A 20,319-nucleotide genomic window follows, 5' to 3' on the forward strand; every position below is an offset into this window, starting at 1 on the left:
TTCTAGTCCTCTCAAAATGAATGCTTAACGTGGCATTTGCCTTCCTTATCACCAACTCAACCTGCAAGTTAACCTTTAGGGAATCCTGCATGAAGACTCCCAAGTCCCCTTGCACATCTGTTTTTTTAAAAACTTATTCCCCATTTAGAAAACAGTCTATGCCTTTATACCTTATGCTGAAGTGCTTCTTTTGATTTTTTTTTTGCCTGATGTATTCTCAGTTCATCTTGACATCCAGAGCACACTAGGCCTGGCAGTCTCGTCCTTTGTGTGGGAACACGTAAATCTTAACACTTGAATTTCTTTTTTCAATGCCCTCGATGTTCTGGGACTGATTTACCATTAAGTCACTGTTTCTTGTCCACTTTGCTAACAGTATTTGATTTTGAGGAGTGTGTGAAGTGATTCATCTTGGAAGGTTGAATTTGAAGGTAGAACGCAGGGTTAATAGCAGGATTCTTGACAGTGTAGAGGTACAGAAGGAGCTTGGGCTTCATGTCCATAGTCCCCTCAAAGTTGCTGTGCAAGCTGATAGGGTTTAGAAGGCTTATCAGGTGTTGGCTATCATTAGTTGAGGAAATTGAGTTTAAAACCACGAGGTAGTATTGAAGCTCTATAAAACCCTGGTTAGATTACTGTTGGGATATTGCATTCAGTTCTGGTCACCTCTTTACCAGGATGCTGCCTGGACTAGGGGCAGGTCTTATGAAGGTAGGCTGAATGAGTTAGATATTTTTTCTCTTTGGAGTGAAGGAGAATGAGACGCAACTTGATGGAGGTGTACAGGATGATAAGAGGAATAGATAACATGGGTAGGGGCAAAATTAACTAACAGAAGGGGCATAGTTTTAAAGTGATTGGTGGAAAGTATAGAAGGATCTCTGAAGTTCCTTACACAGAGAGTGGTGGGTGCACGGAATGTCCTGCCGGGGGTGGTGGTAGAGGCAGGTATATTAGGGACATTTAAGACACACTTAGATAGGCACATGGGTGAAAGAAAAATAGAAAGTTATGTAGTTGGGAAGGGTTATATTGAAGTTAGAGAAGGTGAAAAGGTCAGCACAACTTCATAGGCCGAAGAGACTATACGGTGCTGTAATGTTCTCTGTCCAATTCATTAGTGGATCCAGTTGGCACAATTTCACACCTTTCACTGACCCAGCAGAAGTTATTTACAAATTTTTCTTAAACTATTAAATAAGAAAGCAAAGTTATGTAAACTAAGTGATGCATAACATCACTATACTGTTACCTTGAATATCCATCTTCAACTCTGAAGTTTGGAACTTACTCTATGCTACACTTAACTCATGCTGCAAATATTGGTGGGTTAAATCACACGGATGACAGATAAAAATTCCTACAAATTTACTATTATACCTCATGTCCACACAGTACAGATGAAAAATTACCTGTGATGCTTACATAAATACTAAATCAACTCTGAAGTATCAGTGAAAAATTTAATTACATCTTGTTGATTTCTAATATTGATGTGACTGCAAAAACAATTAACTTTAAATTAACTAAATTGTATTCGTACTGAGTTGCTCTCAGCATACTGTTAAAAATCAGTTCATGCTTGTATATCCTGAAAAGATTATCTCCTAGCTTTACATGAATGAAGATGCTGAACAGAATTTACAGCCTGCAGAAGATGCCAAATAAATTGGATTGGCTAAATTAAAACATAATTTATATTCCTTTCTGATTAATCTCACAAGCCCTCCCTCAATGATTAATTGTTATAAATGGACCTATAGTACTTGAACCAAAAAATTTTAAAACCACTTCAGTTTTACAGAAAGAATCATCTATATCCATTTATTTCTTTGGACTTTGTAGTAAATATTATAATTGCTGTTACTTTAATCAGCTTCTTTTCTCTTGCATGTTGAATACAGAAGTCATAATTTGGTAATTTCTAAAAGTATTGTTTATACTGTTACATTGCAATTATTAATTCTTCAGCAACTGCTTTCATGGTATTGCATATTACAAATTAACCTATTTTACTGAAGTTTTCATTACAATCCTGCTCAGAAAAGTAATTACCTTTGCATGTAAATTAGTCTGAAAAGATTTAGAACAGAAAAAATGCAGCAATATTCCAAATTGTGCATTTTATTTCTCTCCTCATGAAATAAAATGTACAAATATTAAATCACTGTGCCTTTGGATTTCTTGCCATACTTTCTGTAGTCCTTATTTCACCTGTCAGCTGAGCTCAGTGAATGAAAGTATACTATGTGCAAGTTCAGCAACCCATCTACGTTCAACCATGATTATTTACAATTCTTTTAAAAAAAAGGATTGACAAAAGTTAAAGATGCAGAAACTATCCATCCTTTAAGAGTGACTAAGAAAAGTTCAAAAGCTTCTATTAAGTGTTCTTAAATAATTCCACGCCTGATGTTTGCTGATCTGCCTCCAGAAGATCTTCCTGGAAATCTGCTGGCACGAAATCCAGGTATTGCAGCTAACTGACCTGGGGTAAAATCTGATGGGTTAAAATGTGGTCTGAATGGTGGCAGTGTCCCTGGTATTGGTCCCAATCTTGCTCCTGATCCAGGTAAAAAGCGATTGACAGGGTCTCCTCTGTAAGGCAGCTGAAAATGCTCATCGTATTCTCCTCCAATAATACCAGGTGGATAAAAACGGTGGGGTTCAATCGGAAAGGGATTGAACGGACTAGGCTGACCAGGAAATAAAGGCAAAACTGGTGGCATATACAAGGGAAATCTTTGCATCCTTCTCCACCTTGTTGCATACTTTTCCTTGTAGAGCTTGAAAAACAAATGGAAATGTTTAAGTTAGAACAGCATCTGTACAAACATAAAGATAACATTAATGAGGTGCATCTTTATTCAATTCCTTTCCTTCTAATTATCTTAGTTATTGTGATTCAGCTAAGAAAGGAGGCAGACCTGCTTCCAAGGTATGTATGAGAGTATTGTGGGTGATTTGCTGTGACAGTCATTTTTTGGTGCAACATAAAACCATTATTCCAATTGGATAAGTCTACACAGCAGTACCAATGAAATTAAGAAATTGATATTAATATATTGGGCAAGATAAACCACTATATTCAGTCAAATGTTTGATTCCAATTAAAAAAAAACACAATTGTGACTGAAATGTTACTGGTGTAATTTCAAAATAAAATGCAATTCATTAAAATCTGTTTGACTGTGTATTTATTCACTTAGATAATTGAATAAAAGCTCTACTTACTTTCTTCCAATCATGGCTGTTTGTTCTCGAGTCTGGTTCAAAAATGAAAATCCTCAATTTAGTAGGCAGACAAATGAAATATCACTAGAAAATTGGCACCAAATGCTAGACTATGTCTTTACACAGAAATAAGGTTCACTCAATAGATTGCTACCAGCATTTTAAAAAACTAATTTCACAGCTATATTACACACTAATAATAAAATATGCTTGGTGTTTCCAATGAAATACCAAGAAGTTTCCACTTTCTATGGATAATGTTTTAAGAATGTTGAATCAGAATCAATTTCAATACCACTGGCATACGTCATGAAATTGGTTTTATAGTGACTGTAATACATTGCAATACATAATATAAAAACTATAAATTACAATAAGAAATATATATAAAAATTAAGTTATGCAGTGCAAAAAGAGAACAAAAATATAATGAGATAGAGTACATGGCTTCATTGTTCGTTTAGAAATCTGATGGCAGAGGATAGAAGCTGTTCCAGCGCTGCTGGACAAGATCACAGAGAGAGGAGTGGTAGTGCAGCAAATGTTGCATCCATTCCTTTCAGATAACACAGCCGTTGTACTTCAATAGTAAAATTTCCATAAGTGCCTGAACTATCAGCCTTCTGTTGCCATTACTTTAGTAGCTGCTTTGTTAGGCCACTGAGCAGAATGAATGTCAGCTTACCTCTAAAGTCCCTCATGTACAGAAATCTCCAAAGCAACTGGTCATTGGTAGCCGTATGAAGATCCCGGCAAACTGCTGACAGAGATAAGATGGAGAGTACATCCAAAAAACGGAAAATCCGTAATTTGAGTTCCGGAGGGAGAACCACAAGACCAAACACATCAGGGAGATTCAAAGCTAGAAGGAAACCAAATTTATAAGAAAAAAAGTTACTTCTGCTGCAGAAGAATTCTGAAGAAGGTTGCAATGAAGCCAATCTTTGTTTTGTTTTACTAATTTCAAATAACAATTTTAAAATGCAATACTTGCATAATTCTACTGCAAAATGCTTAAAATTAAATAGCAAGAGAAACTGTACTACAAAAGTTAAAACTTCTATAAACTTCTCAAATTTAAACACACTACAGCCATAAAACATTTTAAAAGTATATTATAATTTGTGCCCTTTTACAGATTATGTGGTATAAAGATTTGTGCCGCAGCAGATCAGGGCATATTTAGTTTAACAAGAAAGCAGCAGGTTTTGAAGCCAACCAGTCACAAACCACTGAAATTAATGCTCATGCAATGAGTAATTGACCATGATTAGTGCAACGCTTTAGTACAGGTGAACCAGGCTCAATTCCCGCCACTGCCTGTAAGAGTTTGTACGTTCTCCCTGTGACCGCGTGAGTTTCTTCTGGGTGCTCCAGTTTCCTCTAACATTCCAAAGACATACCGGTTGATAGGTTAATTGGTCATTGCAAAATGTCCTGTGATTAGGCTAGCATTAAATTGGGAGATTTCTGGGCGGAGTGGCTCAAAGGGCCAGACGGGCCTACTCCCTGCTGATAAATATAAATAAATAAATACATTTCTCAGGAACTTTGTTCAGCCTTCTAAAAGAGGATTAAAGAAATTACAAAATGTAAAACATTATTGCTAGAAGGAAAAGCAATATTTTCAACAATAAGAATTCCTCTGCTGATCCTGATCACAGTAAGGAAAGATGGAGCCCAAGGTTTTTACCTTGTCTGGCACTGGCAAGCAAAGGATACACCAGCTGATCTTTGAACGTGCAGGATAGTTTCTGTAGATCTTTGTACACTTGTGCAGCATTCTCACCTGGCAAAAAAAAAAACAAATTGGATACAATTAGGAATGGCTGGTAAAATAGTTTCAGATCTAGGCATTCACTGTATCCAAATTAGTACAACTACAGTTATACTTTTCCATATGATCGGATTGTTTAATTATAAAGAGAAAAAGAAAACACTTGGCTCTCAACCCAATTTCCTTAAAAAGATTTTGAAGCTATTATACATTAACCTAAGTAGTAAAAAGTAATATCTCATAATTACTATTTTAATAAAGATTTTCTATTCTACTTCATGTTTGATTTACTTGACCGCCAAAGTTGAAATAGCAATCCCCCAAATTGAAAAACAGTAATTGCGTGTTTCATAGGGACAAGAACAAAGCAAACCTATAAACAAACAAGCATATTCAAGGGCAAGATAATGATGCAAATGACTGCTTGGTCTATTAGAAAAACAGGAAAAAATTCTCTTAAAAGACAATTGTAACGAGCTCCAAGGTGTTATGGAAATTGCTTATGTCCTACACTAGTGGGCTCTAAAGTATTTTTTTTGTAATTAACTCGGATAACCTGATCTCTGACTAAATGAGTAAACATGAAATTGAATGCACAAGATTATTCGACATGGTGGGTAAGTTTCATGTCTGAGACTAGGTTAATACCTGTAGGTGTCAAATTGTGATTCCCGGTGAGCAGAAATGGAGAACAGCAGAATACGAATGCACAATCTGTGTTGGGCTAAAATACAGTCTGCTTAATGCTGCCATACAACTTTTACCTAAGTAATTATTACAATAAATGTATTTTTATGATCATTTTCTGTAAGTAAATAAAGTTTCAGATTCCATTTATAAAACTACATGAAAGCTTACCGAGAATATTTGGGTGAACGTAGGACACAGGTAATAACTGCAGTTTCTTTATACTTTTGATATTCTCATTGATCTTCAATGTAGCTGTTGGAAAACGTTCAAATGGAATCAGCACACACTAATACGTTCACAAGCAAATGAATTATGTTAAAGCTCTTGCATTATTCCACCTTTATTTGAGAAATTCTAAACTTAAGGGACTTGATGGCAGCATATTGGAACCCTTTAGGTGGGAGCAAGTTCACTTCTCTTCTTACGTGCCCAAAATTTGAGGAGCTCCCAATATCAGTTCCATATTAGATGCTTAGCTACTAGAATTAATTTCAGTGAGGCATTGGAAACATCTTTAGCACCTGATCTAAGGACTGAAGAGGGTCTTAAATATGTTTACAATTTTGGATTACTTATTATCCCTATCTAAAAATTAAAATGGCTTTGTTATCCATTTACTCATAACAGATACATATGCAAAGCAATGAAAGAGAACTGCACTTTTAGAAATGCTGTCTAAGTATAACACTTTAATTGCAGCTCTGCTTCATTAGGTGAACTCACAATATCTCATTATAGACTGTGAATAATAGGGATTTCTCCCAGATACTGGACAATATTTTTTATATAAAGAAAAATACTGAAATATATTAATTGGTCCTAAACAAGAGGGTAACAGGAGGGTCATTTGAAACAAATGGAAAAGGACTAATTATTTGGATCAAAAATTATCAATTCAAATATCTAAACTTAGAAGCACCACTGAACAGTCATTACAGTATTCTAGCAGTTACCCTAGATACAGTGCCTTGTAAAAACATTCAACCCCCACAACTATGCTCACATTTTACTGCCTCATTTTCTAAATTTTATATATATCTCGAAGTACATTTTGAGCTAATCTACAAAACATTGTGCATCATATCAAATCAAAAGAAAAAATACAAAATCTGTCAACAATTTACTAGAAATTAAAAACCAAAATTATGAGACTGAAAAAGTATTCATTGCCTATGTAATTACTATGCTAACTTTGCAATATATTACTGTACCAATTTGTTGATGTAGAAAATTGCAGGGTTATCTGTTTTCAATGAATTCATAATAAGCATCCCCTCTCTCTGCAAGATCCAACGGAATTTTCAACAGACCGAACCAAAATGAAGATAAAAGCACGTTCAAGGCAAGTCATGGAAATAATAATAGAGAAGCACAAACCATCTCAAGGGCACTGAAGGGTACAAGACCATATCAAAGGCACTGAACGTACCTCACAGCTCAGTGTAGTCCATTGTGAAATAGTGGAAAAATATGAAACCACAGCTACACTACCTAAGGCAGGCCGCCCCTCTGAAGTAGGCTGGCAGGGAAGAATGGCACTATTGTGAAGCCAACTTCACTCAGGATGAGCTGGAGACGTCAGTGGCTGCAACTGGAGATGAAGTTCATTGCTCTACAATCTCTAAGGCCTATTTATGGAGGAGTGTCAAGGAAGAAGCTCTGGCTAGAGACAAGCATATCCTCGCCGATTAAGACTTAGGAAAGCATCACTTAGAAGATACTGTAAAGATGTGGAAGAAAGTCTTGTAGTCAGAAGACTAATATAGAAATTTTTGGTCTCAACACTAAGCGGTACGTGTGGCACAAATATAAACTGTACGTCTGCCAGGTAACACCATTCCCACTCTAAAGTATGGTGGAGGTAGCATCATTCTTTTTAGCAGGAGGGACTGGAAATCTGGTCAGGATTGATGGGAATATAAATGCTGCTAAATACAGAGAAATCCTAGATAAAAAACCTACTAGCCTACTAGCCTTTGCCCGGAAAACAAACTGGGGAGGAAGTTTGTCTTTCTGCAGTACAGTGACTCGGGCACATTGCAGGCTCACAGCAACATAGAATATAGAAAACTACAGCATATTGCAGGCCCTTTGGCCCACAGTGTTGTGCCAACCATGTAACCCACACTAGAAACTGCCTAGAATTACCCTACCATATCGCCTTCTATTTTACTCAGCTCCATGTACCTATCTAAGAGTCTCTTAAAAGACCCTATCGTATCCGCCTCCACCACTGTTGCTGGCATCCCATTCCATACACCCACCACTCTCTGAGTGAGAAACTTACCCGACATCCCTTCAGTACCTACATCCAAGCGCCTTAAAACTATGCCCTCTCGTATTAGCCATTTTAGCCCAGGATAAAAAAGCCTCTGGCCATCCACATGATCAATGGCTCTCATCATCTTATGCACCTCTATCAGGCCAACTCTCATCCTCTGTCACTCCAAGGAGAAAAGGACACATTCACTCAACCTATTCTCATAAGGCACGCTCTCCAATCCAGGCAACATCCTCGTAGATCTCCTCTGCACTCTCTCTATAGTATACACATTCTTCCTGTAGTGCGGTGACCAGAACTGAACACAGTACTCCAAGTGGAGTCTGACCAAGGTCTTATATAACTGTAATATTACTTCATGGCTCTTGAACTCAATCCCATGGTTGATGAATGTCAACACACCATATGCCTTCATAACAACACTGTCAACTTGTGCAGCAGCTTTGAGTGTCCTATGGAAACGAACCCTAAGATCTCTCTGATCCTCCACACTGCCAAGAGACTTACCTTTAATACTATATTCTGCCTTCAAATTTGACCTACTAAAATGAACCAGTTCACACCTATTTGGGGTGAACTCCATCTACCACTTTTTAGCCCTGTTCTGCATCCTATCAATGTCCCACTGTAACCTCTAACAATCATCCAGACTATGCAGAACACCCCTAACCTTTGTGTCATCAGCAAAAATACTAACCCACCCTTCTACTTCTTCATCCAGGTCATTTATTTTAAAAAAATCACAAAGAGGAGGGACCCCAGAACAGATCTCTGTGGAACACCACTGGTTAGTGACCTCCATGCAGAATACGAACCATCTACAACCACCCTTTGTCTTTTGTGGGCAACTCAGTTCTGGATCCACAAAACAGGGTCTCCTTGGATCCCATGCCTCCTTACTTGCTGAATGAGCCCTGCATGGGAAACTTTATCAAATCTCTTACTGAAATCCATATACACTACATCCACTGCTCTACTTCCATCAATATGTTTTGTTACATCTTTAAAGAATTCAATCAGGCTCATAAGGCACAACCTGCCCTTGACAAAGCCATGCTGGCTATCCCTAAACAGATTTTGTCTTTCCAAATGCTCATAAATCCTGCCTCTCAGGATCTTCTCCAACAACTTGCCCACCACTGAAGTAAGACCCACTGGTCTATAATTTCCTGTGTTATCTCTACTCCCTTTCTTGAACAAGGGAACAATATTTGCAACCCTCCAATCCTCCGGTACTTCTGCCTCTGTTGATGATGCAAAGATCATCGCAAGAGGCTCAGCAAGCTCCTCCCTCACTTCCCACAGTAGCCTGGAGTACATCTCATCAGGTCAGCTTTTCAAAGCTCCAGTACATCCTCTTTCTTAATGTCCATACACTCGAAGTGCTTCAGTCCGCTGTAAGTCATTCCCACAATTGCAAAGGTTCTTTTCACTGGTGAATACTGAAGCAAAGTATTCATTAAGTACCTCCGCTACCTCCTCCGGTTCCATGAACCCGTTTCTACTATCACACCTAATTAGTCCTATTTTCACACGGCCCGTCCTCTTGCTCTTCACATACTTGTAGAATGCCTTGGGGTTTTCTTTAATCCTACTCACCAAGGCCTTCTCATGGTCCCTTCTAGCTCTCCTAATTTCATTCTTAAGATCCCTCCTGGCAACCTTGTAATTTTCTAGAACTCTATCAGTACCTAGTACCTAGTTTCTTTTCTTCTTAACTAGATTTTATACATTCTCTGTACACCATGGTTCCTTTACCCCACCATCCTTTCCCTGCCTCAATGGAAATACCTATGCAGAACGCCATGCAAATGCTCCTGGAACATTTGCCACATTTCTGTCGTGTATTTTCTGAGAACATCTGCTCCCAAGTTCCTGCCTAATAGTATCATATTTCCCACTACCCCAATTAAATGTTTTCCCAAAATGTCTGCTCCTATCCCTCTCCAGCACTACCTCCAAAATGTTCTCCCACCAAGAGATCTGACACCTGACCAGGTTCATTTCCCAATGTCAGATCAAGTACAGTTGATCTAGTTGGCTTATCTACATATTGCATCAGGAAACCTTCCTGAACACACCTAAAACTCCAACCCATTTAAACCCCTTGCTCTAAGGAGATGCCAGTTAATATTAGGAAAGTTAAAATCTCCCATCACAACAACCTTATTATTATTGCACTGTTCCAGAATCTGCCTCCTGATATCCTTGCCACTATTGGGGGGGGGGGGTCGATAAAAAACACCCAGTAGAGTTATTGCCCCCTCCTTCTTTCAGACTTCCACCCACACTGACTCAGTAGATAATCCCTCCACAACTTCCTCCTTTTCTGCAGCCGTGACACTAACCCTGATAAGCATTCCACACCCCCACCTCTTTTGCTTCCCTCCCTGTCCTTTTTGAAACATCTAAAGCCTGGCCACACTCAGCAGCAATTCCTACCCTTGAGACATCCAAGACTCTGTAATGGCTACAGTGTCATAGTTCCACATATTGATCCATGCTCTAAGTTCATCAACTATGAGAGTGGCTTCAAATAAAGAAAATTTATGTCCTTGAGTGGCCCCAAAGTCCTGACCTTAATCCAATCAAAAATCTCTGTCAAGACTTCAAGATTGCTGTCCACTGCCACTCCCCAACTAATCTGGCACAGCTTGAGCAATTTTACAAAGAGGAAGCATAAATTCCTACTTCATTACATTGTGCAAAGCTAAATGAGTCTCATCTAAAAAGGCTGCTGGTTGTAATGACAGCAAGAGGTAGTTCAACTAAGTACTGAGCAAAGGGGATGAATACTTTTGAACTGCTGACTTTTCAGTTTTTGAATTTTTAGTTTTTCATGCTTACAATTTTTCCAGTTTTTGTGCTCTACTGTGAACAAAGGAGCATGTGATTCACAAATTTTAAAAAAATCAGTTAAATTAATCAAAATCCCTGGTTGTCGTACTCATTTATGTGAACAAAGGGTGGGGGCTGAATATTTTTTCAAGGCACTGTAAAAATTGCAGAATATTTGATAAATTAACAACATTCTTGATATGAAGCTAGCATACAATACCATTGACTACAACCAGATTTCCCATTGGGATGCAGCTGAGTGTAGCAGAGCCATCTTCACACAAGGAGTGATTGTACTGTAATCGATAAAGACCTCCATTCTTCCAATTTTCAGGCATTTGAACAACATTCTGATTAGAATCCTGGGAAAATACAAGAACAATGGTTTCTGCAAGTTATTTTTTTTTAAATCAACTTTTGAATCTCATAGTTTCAGCTATAAAGAAGCTGGACAGAAAGTACATTAGAGTTAGAAATATTTAAATGACCTAAATGAGACTTCTGGTTGACTCCTCCATTTATTCTATAACGTCTACATGCATCAGCAGTATTAAAATTCTGTACATTGGTTATTTCATTACCTGCCACTTAAATTTCCCCATCAACTTCACAATAACCAACGCTTATAAAGTCAGGAATGAGGTGAAAACTAATTATTGCATATGCTATGCCATGGATTAGTAGCTATGTTTACTAATTGTCCTTAAAAATGAAGCAATATCTATTAACCATCCAAATCAAATAGAAGGCACAGTATGAATAATATTAAATTGCAGTATTATATAATGCATTACAGAAAGATATTAAATCTCATCTTTATTGACTTTTTGAAAAGTTACCAATTAATTTCATCCTCCAACCCTGTTAATTTTCCCTGAAGTATTTATCCAATTCACTTTTGAGTGCATTATAATGTTGCTTCTACAACTTTTTCAGGCAGTACATGACATATCTCAATAATGAACTATATTAAAAAAATATTTTTGATGTTCACTCTGGAACCTTTTCCAATCTAATTAAATCTCAGTCCTCTACTTACTAATCCTATGTTCCCTGGAAACAGCTTTCCTTTGTGTATTAAAAACCATATCTCCAACCTTATTTCCTGGTAACTTTCTGCACTACAAGTAAAACTCCAGTTACTGCACAAGTAACTAACCCATATCCTTGATATTATCGTAATTCTTTCATGTATCCTCTGTTAATCTCAGCATCCTTTCTACAGTTTGATGCTTACAATTAGTCAAGTATCAGTTGAAGATTCAGCTCATCTTTGTTCACTTTCAGTCCACTGAAAAAACTAAACTCCATTTGCCGTTGCAGCATTCATCCACTTCCAAAGATTATTTTCCAAGGGTCTTGATTTTCAGTTGGTTTGGGAAGCCCGTGATTTTAAGCTCATAATTTAGGGTTGACAATCAGCAGCAGGAATTCTTTATAGTTGAAAATGCTTTTTTCTTGTTCTTAAGAAGCAAGAGTAACACAACATCCACATTCTAGTGGTCCAGGTGTAAATTTTTAAAAATTGCATAAATATCCTACACCACACTCAGAAGAGAAACATGATGGTCTCGCGTGTTCTGGATAACAATTTCCTTGATAAATATCACTAAGATAAAGCACCAACTAAACATTCAATTTGTTTTTCTATGTGGGATACTATTAATACAAAAAAGCTGCTGCGTTTGTCAATAACCACTGCATTTCTCATACAAGTCAGTCTATATCGATTTTACAAAATTAGGTCAAGATAAAACAAACTTAAACTTATATGCCACTCCATATTTTCAAAAAAAAAATTCTCATCACTTCACAACCAAGTATTGACATAAAGTGCACTTACAAATAATTAACTTTAAAGCTGCTGCCATTCAGCTCCCGTGACTGGGGTTCAATACAGTGACTTGGGGTTCTCGTGCCATTCTTTGGGAATTTGCACATTCCGGCTGTGACCAGATGGGTTTCAAGTGGGTGGTCTAGTTTTCTCCTGCATCCCAAAAAATGTGCTGGCAGGTAAGTTGGCTGCAGTGAATTATGTCTAATAGAAGTGAATGCCAGGTGTATCAGGGGTGTCGATGGGCATCTGAGAGGAAATGGAACTGATATGAATGTTTTGAAACTTGGCAATGAACTGAATGGCCTCTCTGCCTAAACTCAGATGTCTTTCACCTGACGTAGGAAAATGCAAGAACACTTTTCAATGCCTTGCGGACTGATCAGTTAGAAAAGTAGTAGACGTACTGCTGATTTCCCTTCCCTCAGACAGCATTTGTGTATTTTAAAATAGAGAGTATATGGAAGATAAATCCAGCAGTTTAGAGATAGAAAATGGTGAAAGTTAAAACTGCAAGATTTTCAGAATGGAGTAGGAGATAAACTCAAAGTGATTCAAAGTAAACTCAAAGTTTAATATCGGTAGCTGAGCGAAGGGCGCTGAGTAGGCTACGGTCAATTATGGAAAACTCTGAACATCCTCTACATAGCACCATCCAGAGACAGAGAAGCAGTTTCAGCGACAGGTTACTATCGATGCAATGCTCCTCAAACAGGATGAAGAGGTCAATACTCCCCAATGCCATTAGGCTTTACAATTCAACCGCCAGGACTTAAGAACTTTTTAAAAGCTATTATTAATGCTTTTTGAGATAGTGATTTAGATGCATATCATATTTTTTACTGAGTTAAGTATTGTATGTAATTAGTTTTGCTACAACAAGTGTATGGGACATTGGAAAAAAAGTTGAATTTCCCCATGGGGATGAATAAAGTATCTATCTATCTATCTATCTATCTAATGATTTATAACCAACTTTGTTTCAACAAATGCACATCTCCAAAAATAAAAACAAAAATAATTTTCATACAAGACCGAACTGCATTTAAATTTAATGTCATTCTAAAATTACTTACCTGTGGAATGTACCCTGCCTCCAGCATGAGGAGGTGAAGCACCACAATCAGAGCGTCTTTCAGGTCAGTGCACTGAGCTGACTGATAAAGTGTTTCTAATGAATGTGGCACCTGCCCATCAATTGCTTCACTGCACAACATTGGCTCATGTGGATATTTTGTCTCTTCCAATGTCATAGACATATCATCTGATGATGAAATCAGAAGGTTTGCCTCAGACTGTTGAACTGTGAGAAAGTCATCATTATGACTGGTCTCAGATCCACTCACGTTATTCTCACGGATCTGATTTGGAGCAGCATGGGAACATGATGGTTGCTCCCTAATATTCAAGTCTGTTGCTGAGGCAGAGGCAGATGTGGAATCTGGTACTATTAAGCAGATCAAATCTCCCGTGACTATTCCAATAGACTTCATAGTTAGCTGGTCATCAGTCAGAGCATCTTTCCCATTTAAACTGATCTTAAACTCAGTATCAGTACTGTAAAATAAGAGCAAAATCTTTCACAATTCAAAACAAAATTCTAACTTGCACCACATTTAAAATGATAACATGCAATTTCACTGCAAATCCCTGTTGAAAACTGAAAAAAACTCCTCAGCATCACCACCCCTCTGCCCCCACAGCACACACACTATGTAAAAATCAATAATGAAGAAGACACTTAAGACTAGAAGATACTATGACACTTTCATAATTATTTCATTTCTACTTATTGCTCAGTAAGATTAAATGCAAAAAGAGTATCTTAACAAAAATTACAGAATATACACACAATGTCAATCTATGACTGTGACATTTTGGGCCAAGACCCTTCAGTGCAGATGAGGGGTCTCAACCCAAAACATGGTCTGTCCATTTTCCCTTCATAGATGCTGTCTGGCCCACTGAATTCCTCCAGCTTTTTGTGATTTGCTTTATAGATAATGGGCCAGATGCAGTCATAACAGGGCTCTATATATTTGCAGTCAATGCTCCCTACTACTCAAATCCTCTTGCAATAAAGGCCAAAATTACATTTGCCATTCAATTTGTTTACTGTGTCTGTAAATTAATCTTCAGGAATTTGTATACAACAAAAAAGATCTGGAACTCTAACATTCAATAGTTCACCATTTAAAATAATCTCCCTCAGTAGTCTCTCTTAGCTTCTTACACTCAGGATCACTCCAGGCAACTGCTGCTGACTTCGGCAAAATCTCAATCTGCTGCTACATTAGGAAGCTCGCACTAGCTTCTTGGAGAGAAGCTTTCATCTACTGTATCTTTCATAGATGTAGGGGCAGTGAACACAGGGATTTGCCGTAACCCAAGGAAACCTGACAATAATTCTGAGCTGTGATTCTTGCAGTGGAAGATTTCAGTCTACCCAGAACTTTCACAAACTGCAACGTGGTGACCTGCACTTTGTTTTAATTCTATTGAAATGGTAGGAAATACAGGTTTACATCTATATTTCAATTATTCTGTTGGCACCATGAAACCATAATCTGATGACATTGATGTGACATTCCAAACAGCTTTTGTACTGCTATTCTGTATCAAAGTATACAACAAACTGACAGGTCAAGAAAAGTATTTCCGTGCTATAAAATCATCAAAATAGCATTTGCAAAGATCTTTTTTTCAATAAATATAAAATGATGGAAATATGAAAATAAAGAGATTAATCAGTCGATGGGACTATGAACAACCAAAATAATTAATAATAGAAGCCAAATCTTTCGTAACTTGTTACAACTTACTTGTAGCCTAACGATGGCAGAAAAGAGTTGGTTATTTTACTGCGCAGGTCACCGAGAGTTGGTTCATCCTCTTCCAGCTCCACCCAGCCTCTCTGCCGTTGAATGCGCACACGAAGTTTCATTTTAGCTGATTCTACATGAATATGTTAACTGCTGCTGGAGAGGAGATGGATTGGGAAGAATAAAGGGAAGAATTCCACTCAAAATGATATTGTTCTCAAACCAGCACCCCGCCCCAGATTTAAGTGTTTATGTTAATTAATCCTGTGACATTTATGTTAAGGCTCTGTAACTCTTGAGATGGAACATGCACAAAATATTGTATGTTTTAAATTTTCCTGCCCAGCAAGCATTACATAACAGCCATGCCCAAGATTTCCATCAATACCTCTCTGAGGCGCAAATGATATCCAAGGTTAGCTTCCCCAAAATCTGTAAAGAATGTTATGAAAATAGGGGACAGCAGGGATCAGGGACTTGTCAGAAAGAAGCTGCTTGTTCTGTGGAACAGAAAACTTGCTGAAGCCTGTCTTCAGGAAAACTAAAAGTCCTAGATTAGTTAATTTTCAAGAATGGCAAGTCTGGCATTTTAATGTTTATCGTTGTTATCCTCAGGAAGGCGACAGTGAGCACCTTCTTGAAACACTGCAATACTACTGGTGAAGGTGCCTCCACAGTGCTGTTGGGTAGAGAGTTCCAGAACTTGACAGTTGTCGGAGCTGCATTTATCCAGGCAAGTGGAGAATATTCCATCACACTTCTGACATGTGTCATAGATGGTGGAAAGGCCGGGGGGGGGGGGGGGCCCAAAAGCTTATAGAGTAAAAAACTCAGTGGGTCAAGTAGCATCTGTGGAGGCAAAGGGGCAGGTGACATTTTGGGTTGAGGGCTTGCATCATTCCAGTATCGGCAGTATCTCCAGGTTATAGAGAAACTTGCTAGCTACTAAACTCGGTGTTACACTCTCCACTATGGACACTAAAGGACGGCCCCTTGTTGGGCACTGGGCCAGCACACCAACTTATTTTAATAATAACTCAAACAGAAGAACTCAAAAGGAGAAAACTGCAAAAAAACACTGGAACATCATCAAGAGCCCCTCCACGATTTTGTCAAAAGATCAAAAATCTTCTTTTGTTAGCATTTGGTATTCCTCATTGACAAACTATTTCCGTCTCTACAGACAACGCTATGGAAAACAATTTCAGGGCAGATCCATCATCTCCATCAATTTAAAAACAAACAACTTCATAACAGAAGGCGTCTGCGATCAATCCAGAACTCTTGTGGTTTTGCAGTATAAGAATCAGTGCGCTGTATTTAAGAAACTAATTCTTCGGCAAAATTACTCATAATGGAAATACAGATTAAAAAATAAACAATAAGAGAAAATATTATTATTAAATACTTCAAAAACACTATTAAGAGTATTTTGTATGAGGCAGCGGTATATTTCCTGCTCAAAATAGGGAAAATGCGACATTTTGCGACAGCAGCAACCACCTGATTTACAGGAATCGTTGAGAACGGTTTCACTTTGGTAAGGTTTCGGAAGTTAAGTCAATAAACAGGCTGCCAACCTCCCCTCCCGCCCCGCAACATTCACCCACGATACAGAATGCATTTCAGGCCAGATGGAGGAGATTCTCCCGGGACTGGCAGTGTCAAGGGCCGGGCAGCCTCGCATTACGCCAGACACAGTTCGGTGCCTCACCTCTGCATCAACCGCGTTTACCACTCTCAGCTCCGGCCTGCTCTTACCCTCTGCGCCTTGCCCCCCGCCCCCGCCTCTGATCTAATATGAGCAGTCACGGTGCTGATTGTTACTCCCGGTTGTCAGCCCCCGGCCGCCGCCGCCGCCACCGTCCCACCGCAACCTGACAGCGGCTCAAGCCCCGCCCACGGCGGGAGGCCGGCCCTCAAGCCACTGCGCACGCGCCGCGCCGCGCCGCGCCGGCCCTTGTGAACTCCGGGGAGTTTGCTGATGCTGGCTGGACATCCGAGGCAATACGCAGAAAACGCTGGAGCAAGTCAGGCAGCTTCCAAGGGAATGAACGAACTGTCGACGTTTTGAGCCGAGACCCTTCTTATGACGATTTATGGCAACATCTGGTATTAGAGCTCTGAAATTTAATGCGATTCAGACTTTTCAAGTGTGTTACCTATTTTCGGAAACTCACATATTTCTGGTTTAAAACGGAACCTATAATGGTTAGTCACTTTTTTTTTGGAAACGAGCAGTACACTTTTTGATGCTTCCTACAGATTCTTGCTTAATGTAATTGCTCCAATATATTGCGAAGAGCATCCTCTTCAAATTGAAGATTTCTATACTGGGAGCCCCTGAACATAACAATACAGTATACAAACTTGCAGCTTATTTGCCCAGGCCTCTCTTATGTCAGAGCACTCATATCTTAAAAAGAAGTTTTTAAATCAGGAATAACATAGAATCTCTTCGGTTATCTAGGATGTTATCTACTTATCTTTAAATAAGACTCTACAGTCCGCAGTCGATTGGTGAGTTTGCAGATCTCACAAACATTGGTGATGTTGTGGATAATGTAGAAGGTTTACAATGGGACAGTGACAAAATGCAGAGCTGGGCTGATGACTTCAATCCAGAGAAGTGTGAAGTGATACACTTGGGAAAATTGAACTTGAAGGCAGAGTCCAAGCTTAATGGACAGTGTGGAGGAACTGAAAGTCCTTGGAATCTACGTCTACAGATCCCCGAAAGTTACAACACAGCTTGATAGGGCAAGTTAAAAAGGCACATGGTCTGTTGGCCTTCATTAGTCGTGGGACTGGGTTCAAGAAACATGGGATAATGTTGCAGCTCTATAAAACTGATTAGACCACACTTGCAGCTTTAGATAAGGTACAGGGGAGATTTACCAGGATGCTGCTTGGATTAGATAGATAGATAGATAGATAGATAGATAGATAGATAGATACTTTATTCATCCCCATGGGGAAATTCAACTTTTTTCCAATGTCCCATACACTTGTTGTAGCAAAACTAATTACATACAATACTTAACTCAGTAAAAAATATGATATGCATCTAAATCACTATCTCAAAAAGCATTAATAATAGCTTTTAAAAAGTTCTTAAGTCCTGGCGGTTGAATTGTAAAGCCTAATGGCATTGGGGAGTATTGACCTCTTCATCCTGTCTGAGGAGCATTGCATCGATAGTAACCTGTCGCTGAAACTGCTTCTCTGTCTCTGGATGGTGCTATGTAGAGGATGTTCAGAGTTTTCCATAATTGACCGTAGCCTTCGCTCAGCTACCGATGTTAAACTCTCCAGTACTTTGCCCACGACAGAGCCCGCCTTCCTTACCAGCTTGTTAAGACGTGAGGCGTCCCTCTTCTTAATGCTTCCTCCCCACACGCCACTACAAAGAAGAGGGCGCTCTCCACAACTGACCTATAGAACATCTTCAGCATCTCACTACAGACATTGAATGACGCCAACCTTCTAAGGAAGTACAGTCGACTCTGTGCCTTCCTACACAAGGCATCTGTGTTGGCAGTCCAGTCTAGCTTCTCGTCTAACTGTACTCCCAGATACTTGTAGGTCTTAACCTGCTCCACACATTCTCCATTAATGATCACTGGCTCCATATGAGGCCTAGATCTCCTAAAGTCCACCACCATCTCCTTGGTCTTGGTGATATTGAGACGCAGGTAGTTTGAGTTGCACCATATCACAAAGTCCTGTATCAGTTTCCTATACTCCTCCTGTCCATTCCTGACACACCCCACTATGGCCGTGTCATCAGCGAACTTCTGCACATGGCAGGACTCCGAGTTATATTGGAAGTCTGATGTGTACAGGGTGAACAGGACCGGAGAGAGTACGGTTCCCTGCGGCGCTCCTGTGCTGCTGACCGCTGTGTCAGACCTACAGTCTCCCAACCGCACATACTGAGGTCTATCTGTCAAGTAGTCCACTATCCAATCCACCATGTGAGAGTCTACTCCCATCTCTTCTGATTAGAGATATGATTAGAGAGCATATCTTCTGAGGATAAGTTGAGTGAGTTAGGGCTTTTCCCTTTAGAGCTTAGGAGGATGAGAGGTGACTTCATAGAGGTGTATAAGATGATAAGAGGCCTATATAGAGCAGACAGCCAGTGACTTCTTCCCAGGATAGAAATGGCTAATGTGAGGTGATTGGGGAGATGTCAGAGGTAGGTGTTTTTTTACACAGAGGGTGGTAGGTGCATGGAGCATGGTGGTGGTAGAGGCAGATACATTAGAGACATTTAGGAGACTTTCGGTTACATGAATGAAAGAAACACAGAGGGCTCTGTGGGTGGAAAAGGTTAGACCGAGAATGGAATTGTCTGAGAAGTGGGTGAAACATCATAAGCCAAAGGGCTTGTATTGTGCTGTGTTCTAACTCACCAGTGTGAGGATAGGACTGAAGTTGAATTGAATAGGATTGAATTGGTAAGTTAAACTTCCATCTAATATTCATTGGCTAGCTTCTTTCATGATTGTGGGCCATTTTTCAGTTCCATTTTTTCAGTCTGATGCTGAAAAAACAGCTTTGCAAACATCGACTGTCTATAAAACAAGATGTTGGCACCATCACACCTGTCTTATGGCTGAAGAGATGCAGTATAAGACAACAGATCTACACATTAAGCAATAAAATATTTAAGATATATATAATACGAGAAAACTTAGCTATGTTAATTTTGATAACACACTAGCTCCTGGCAGTATATATCTGGAGACCCTGAGGGGGATGGGGAAGAAATACTGAAAGAGAAAGTAGGTTTAAACAAAACACTTCCCAATGCTGTAGAACCAAAAAAAATTCATTG

At 39.0% G+C, this 20,319-nt stretch overlaps 2 protein-coding genes across 5 annotated transcripts in view; one reads left to right on the top strand and one right to left on the bottom strand.

Moving 5' to 3' along the window:
* Positions 1–1,796: 1,796 nt before the first annotated feature.
* On the bottom strand, positions 1,797–17,377 carry fbxo7 (F-box protein 7). 4 transcript variants are annotated; one of them, XM_073059377.1, is made up of 9 exons: positions 17,238–17,377; positions 15,477–15,629; positions 13,731–14,211; positions 11,041–11,182; positions 5,870–5,953; positions 4,928–5,023; positions 3,920–4,096; positions 3,235–3,266; positions 1,797–2,786 (listed from the first exon to the last, which is right to left on the bottom strand). In XM_073059377.1, the coding sequence occupies exons 2-9, from the start codon at positions 15,596–15,598 to the stop codon at positions 2,394–2,396; spliced, it is 1,527 nt and encodes a 508-aa protein (XP_072915478.1). In that variant the 5' UTR covers positions 15,599–15,629; positions 17,238–17,377; the 3' UTR covers positions 1,797–2,393. The 4 variants fall into 4 exon arrangements, with proteins under 4 accessions (XP_072915478.1, XP_072915475.1, XP_072915476.1 ...); XM_073059374.1 differs by having other exon boundaries at positions 17,191–17,377; XM_073059375.1 differs by having other exon boundaries at positions 15,477–15,632; positions 17,191–17,377.
* Positions 17,378–17,671: 294 nt separating this feature from the next.
* The window catches only part of rtcb (RNA 2',3'-cyclic phosphate and 5'-OH ligase), a 42,889-nt gene continuing 40,241 nt past the window's right edge, over positions 17,672–20,319 (top strand). The window contains exon 1 of the mRNA XM_073059379.1: positions 17,672–17,687. The gene's annotated coding sequence lies outside the window, so the exon portion shown is untranslated. The remainder of the gene's footprint in view (positions 17,688–20,319) is intronic.

This window comes from Hemitrygon akajei, chromosome 10 (assembly GCF_048418815.1).
Source record: "Hemitrygon akajei chromosome 10, sHemAka1.3, whole genome shotgun sequence".
NCBI classification, from domain to species: Eukaryota; Metazoa; Chordata; class Chondrichthyes; order Myliobatiformes; family Dasyatidae; genus Hemitrygon; species Hemitrygon akajei.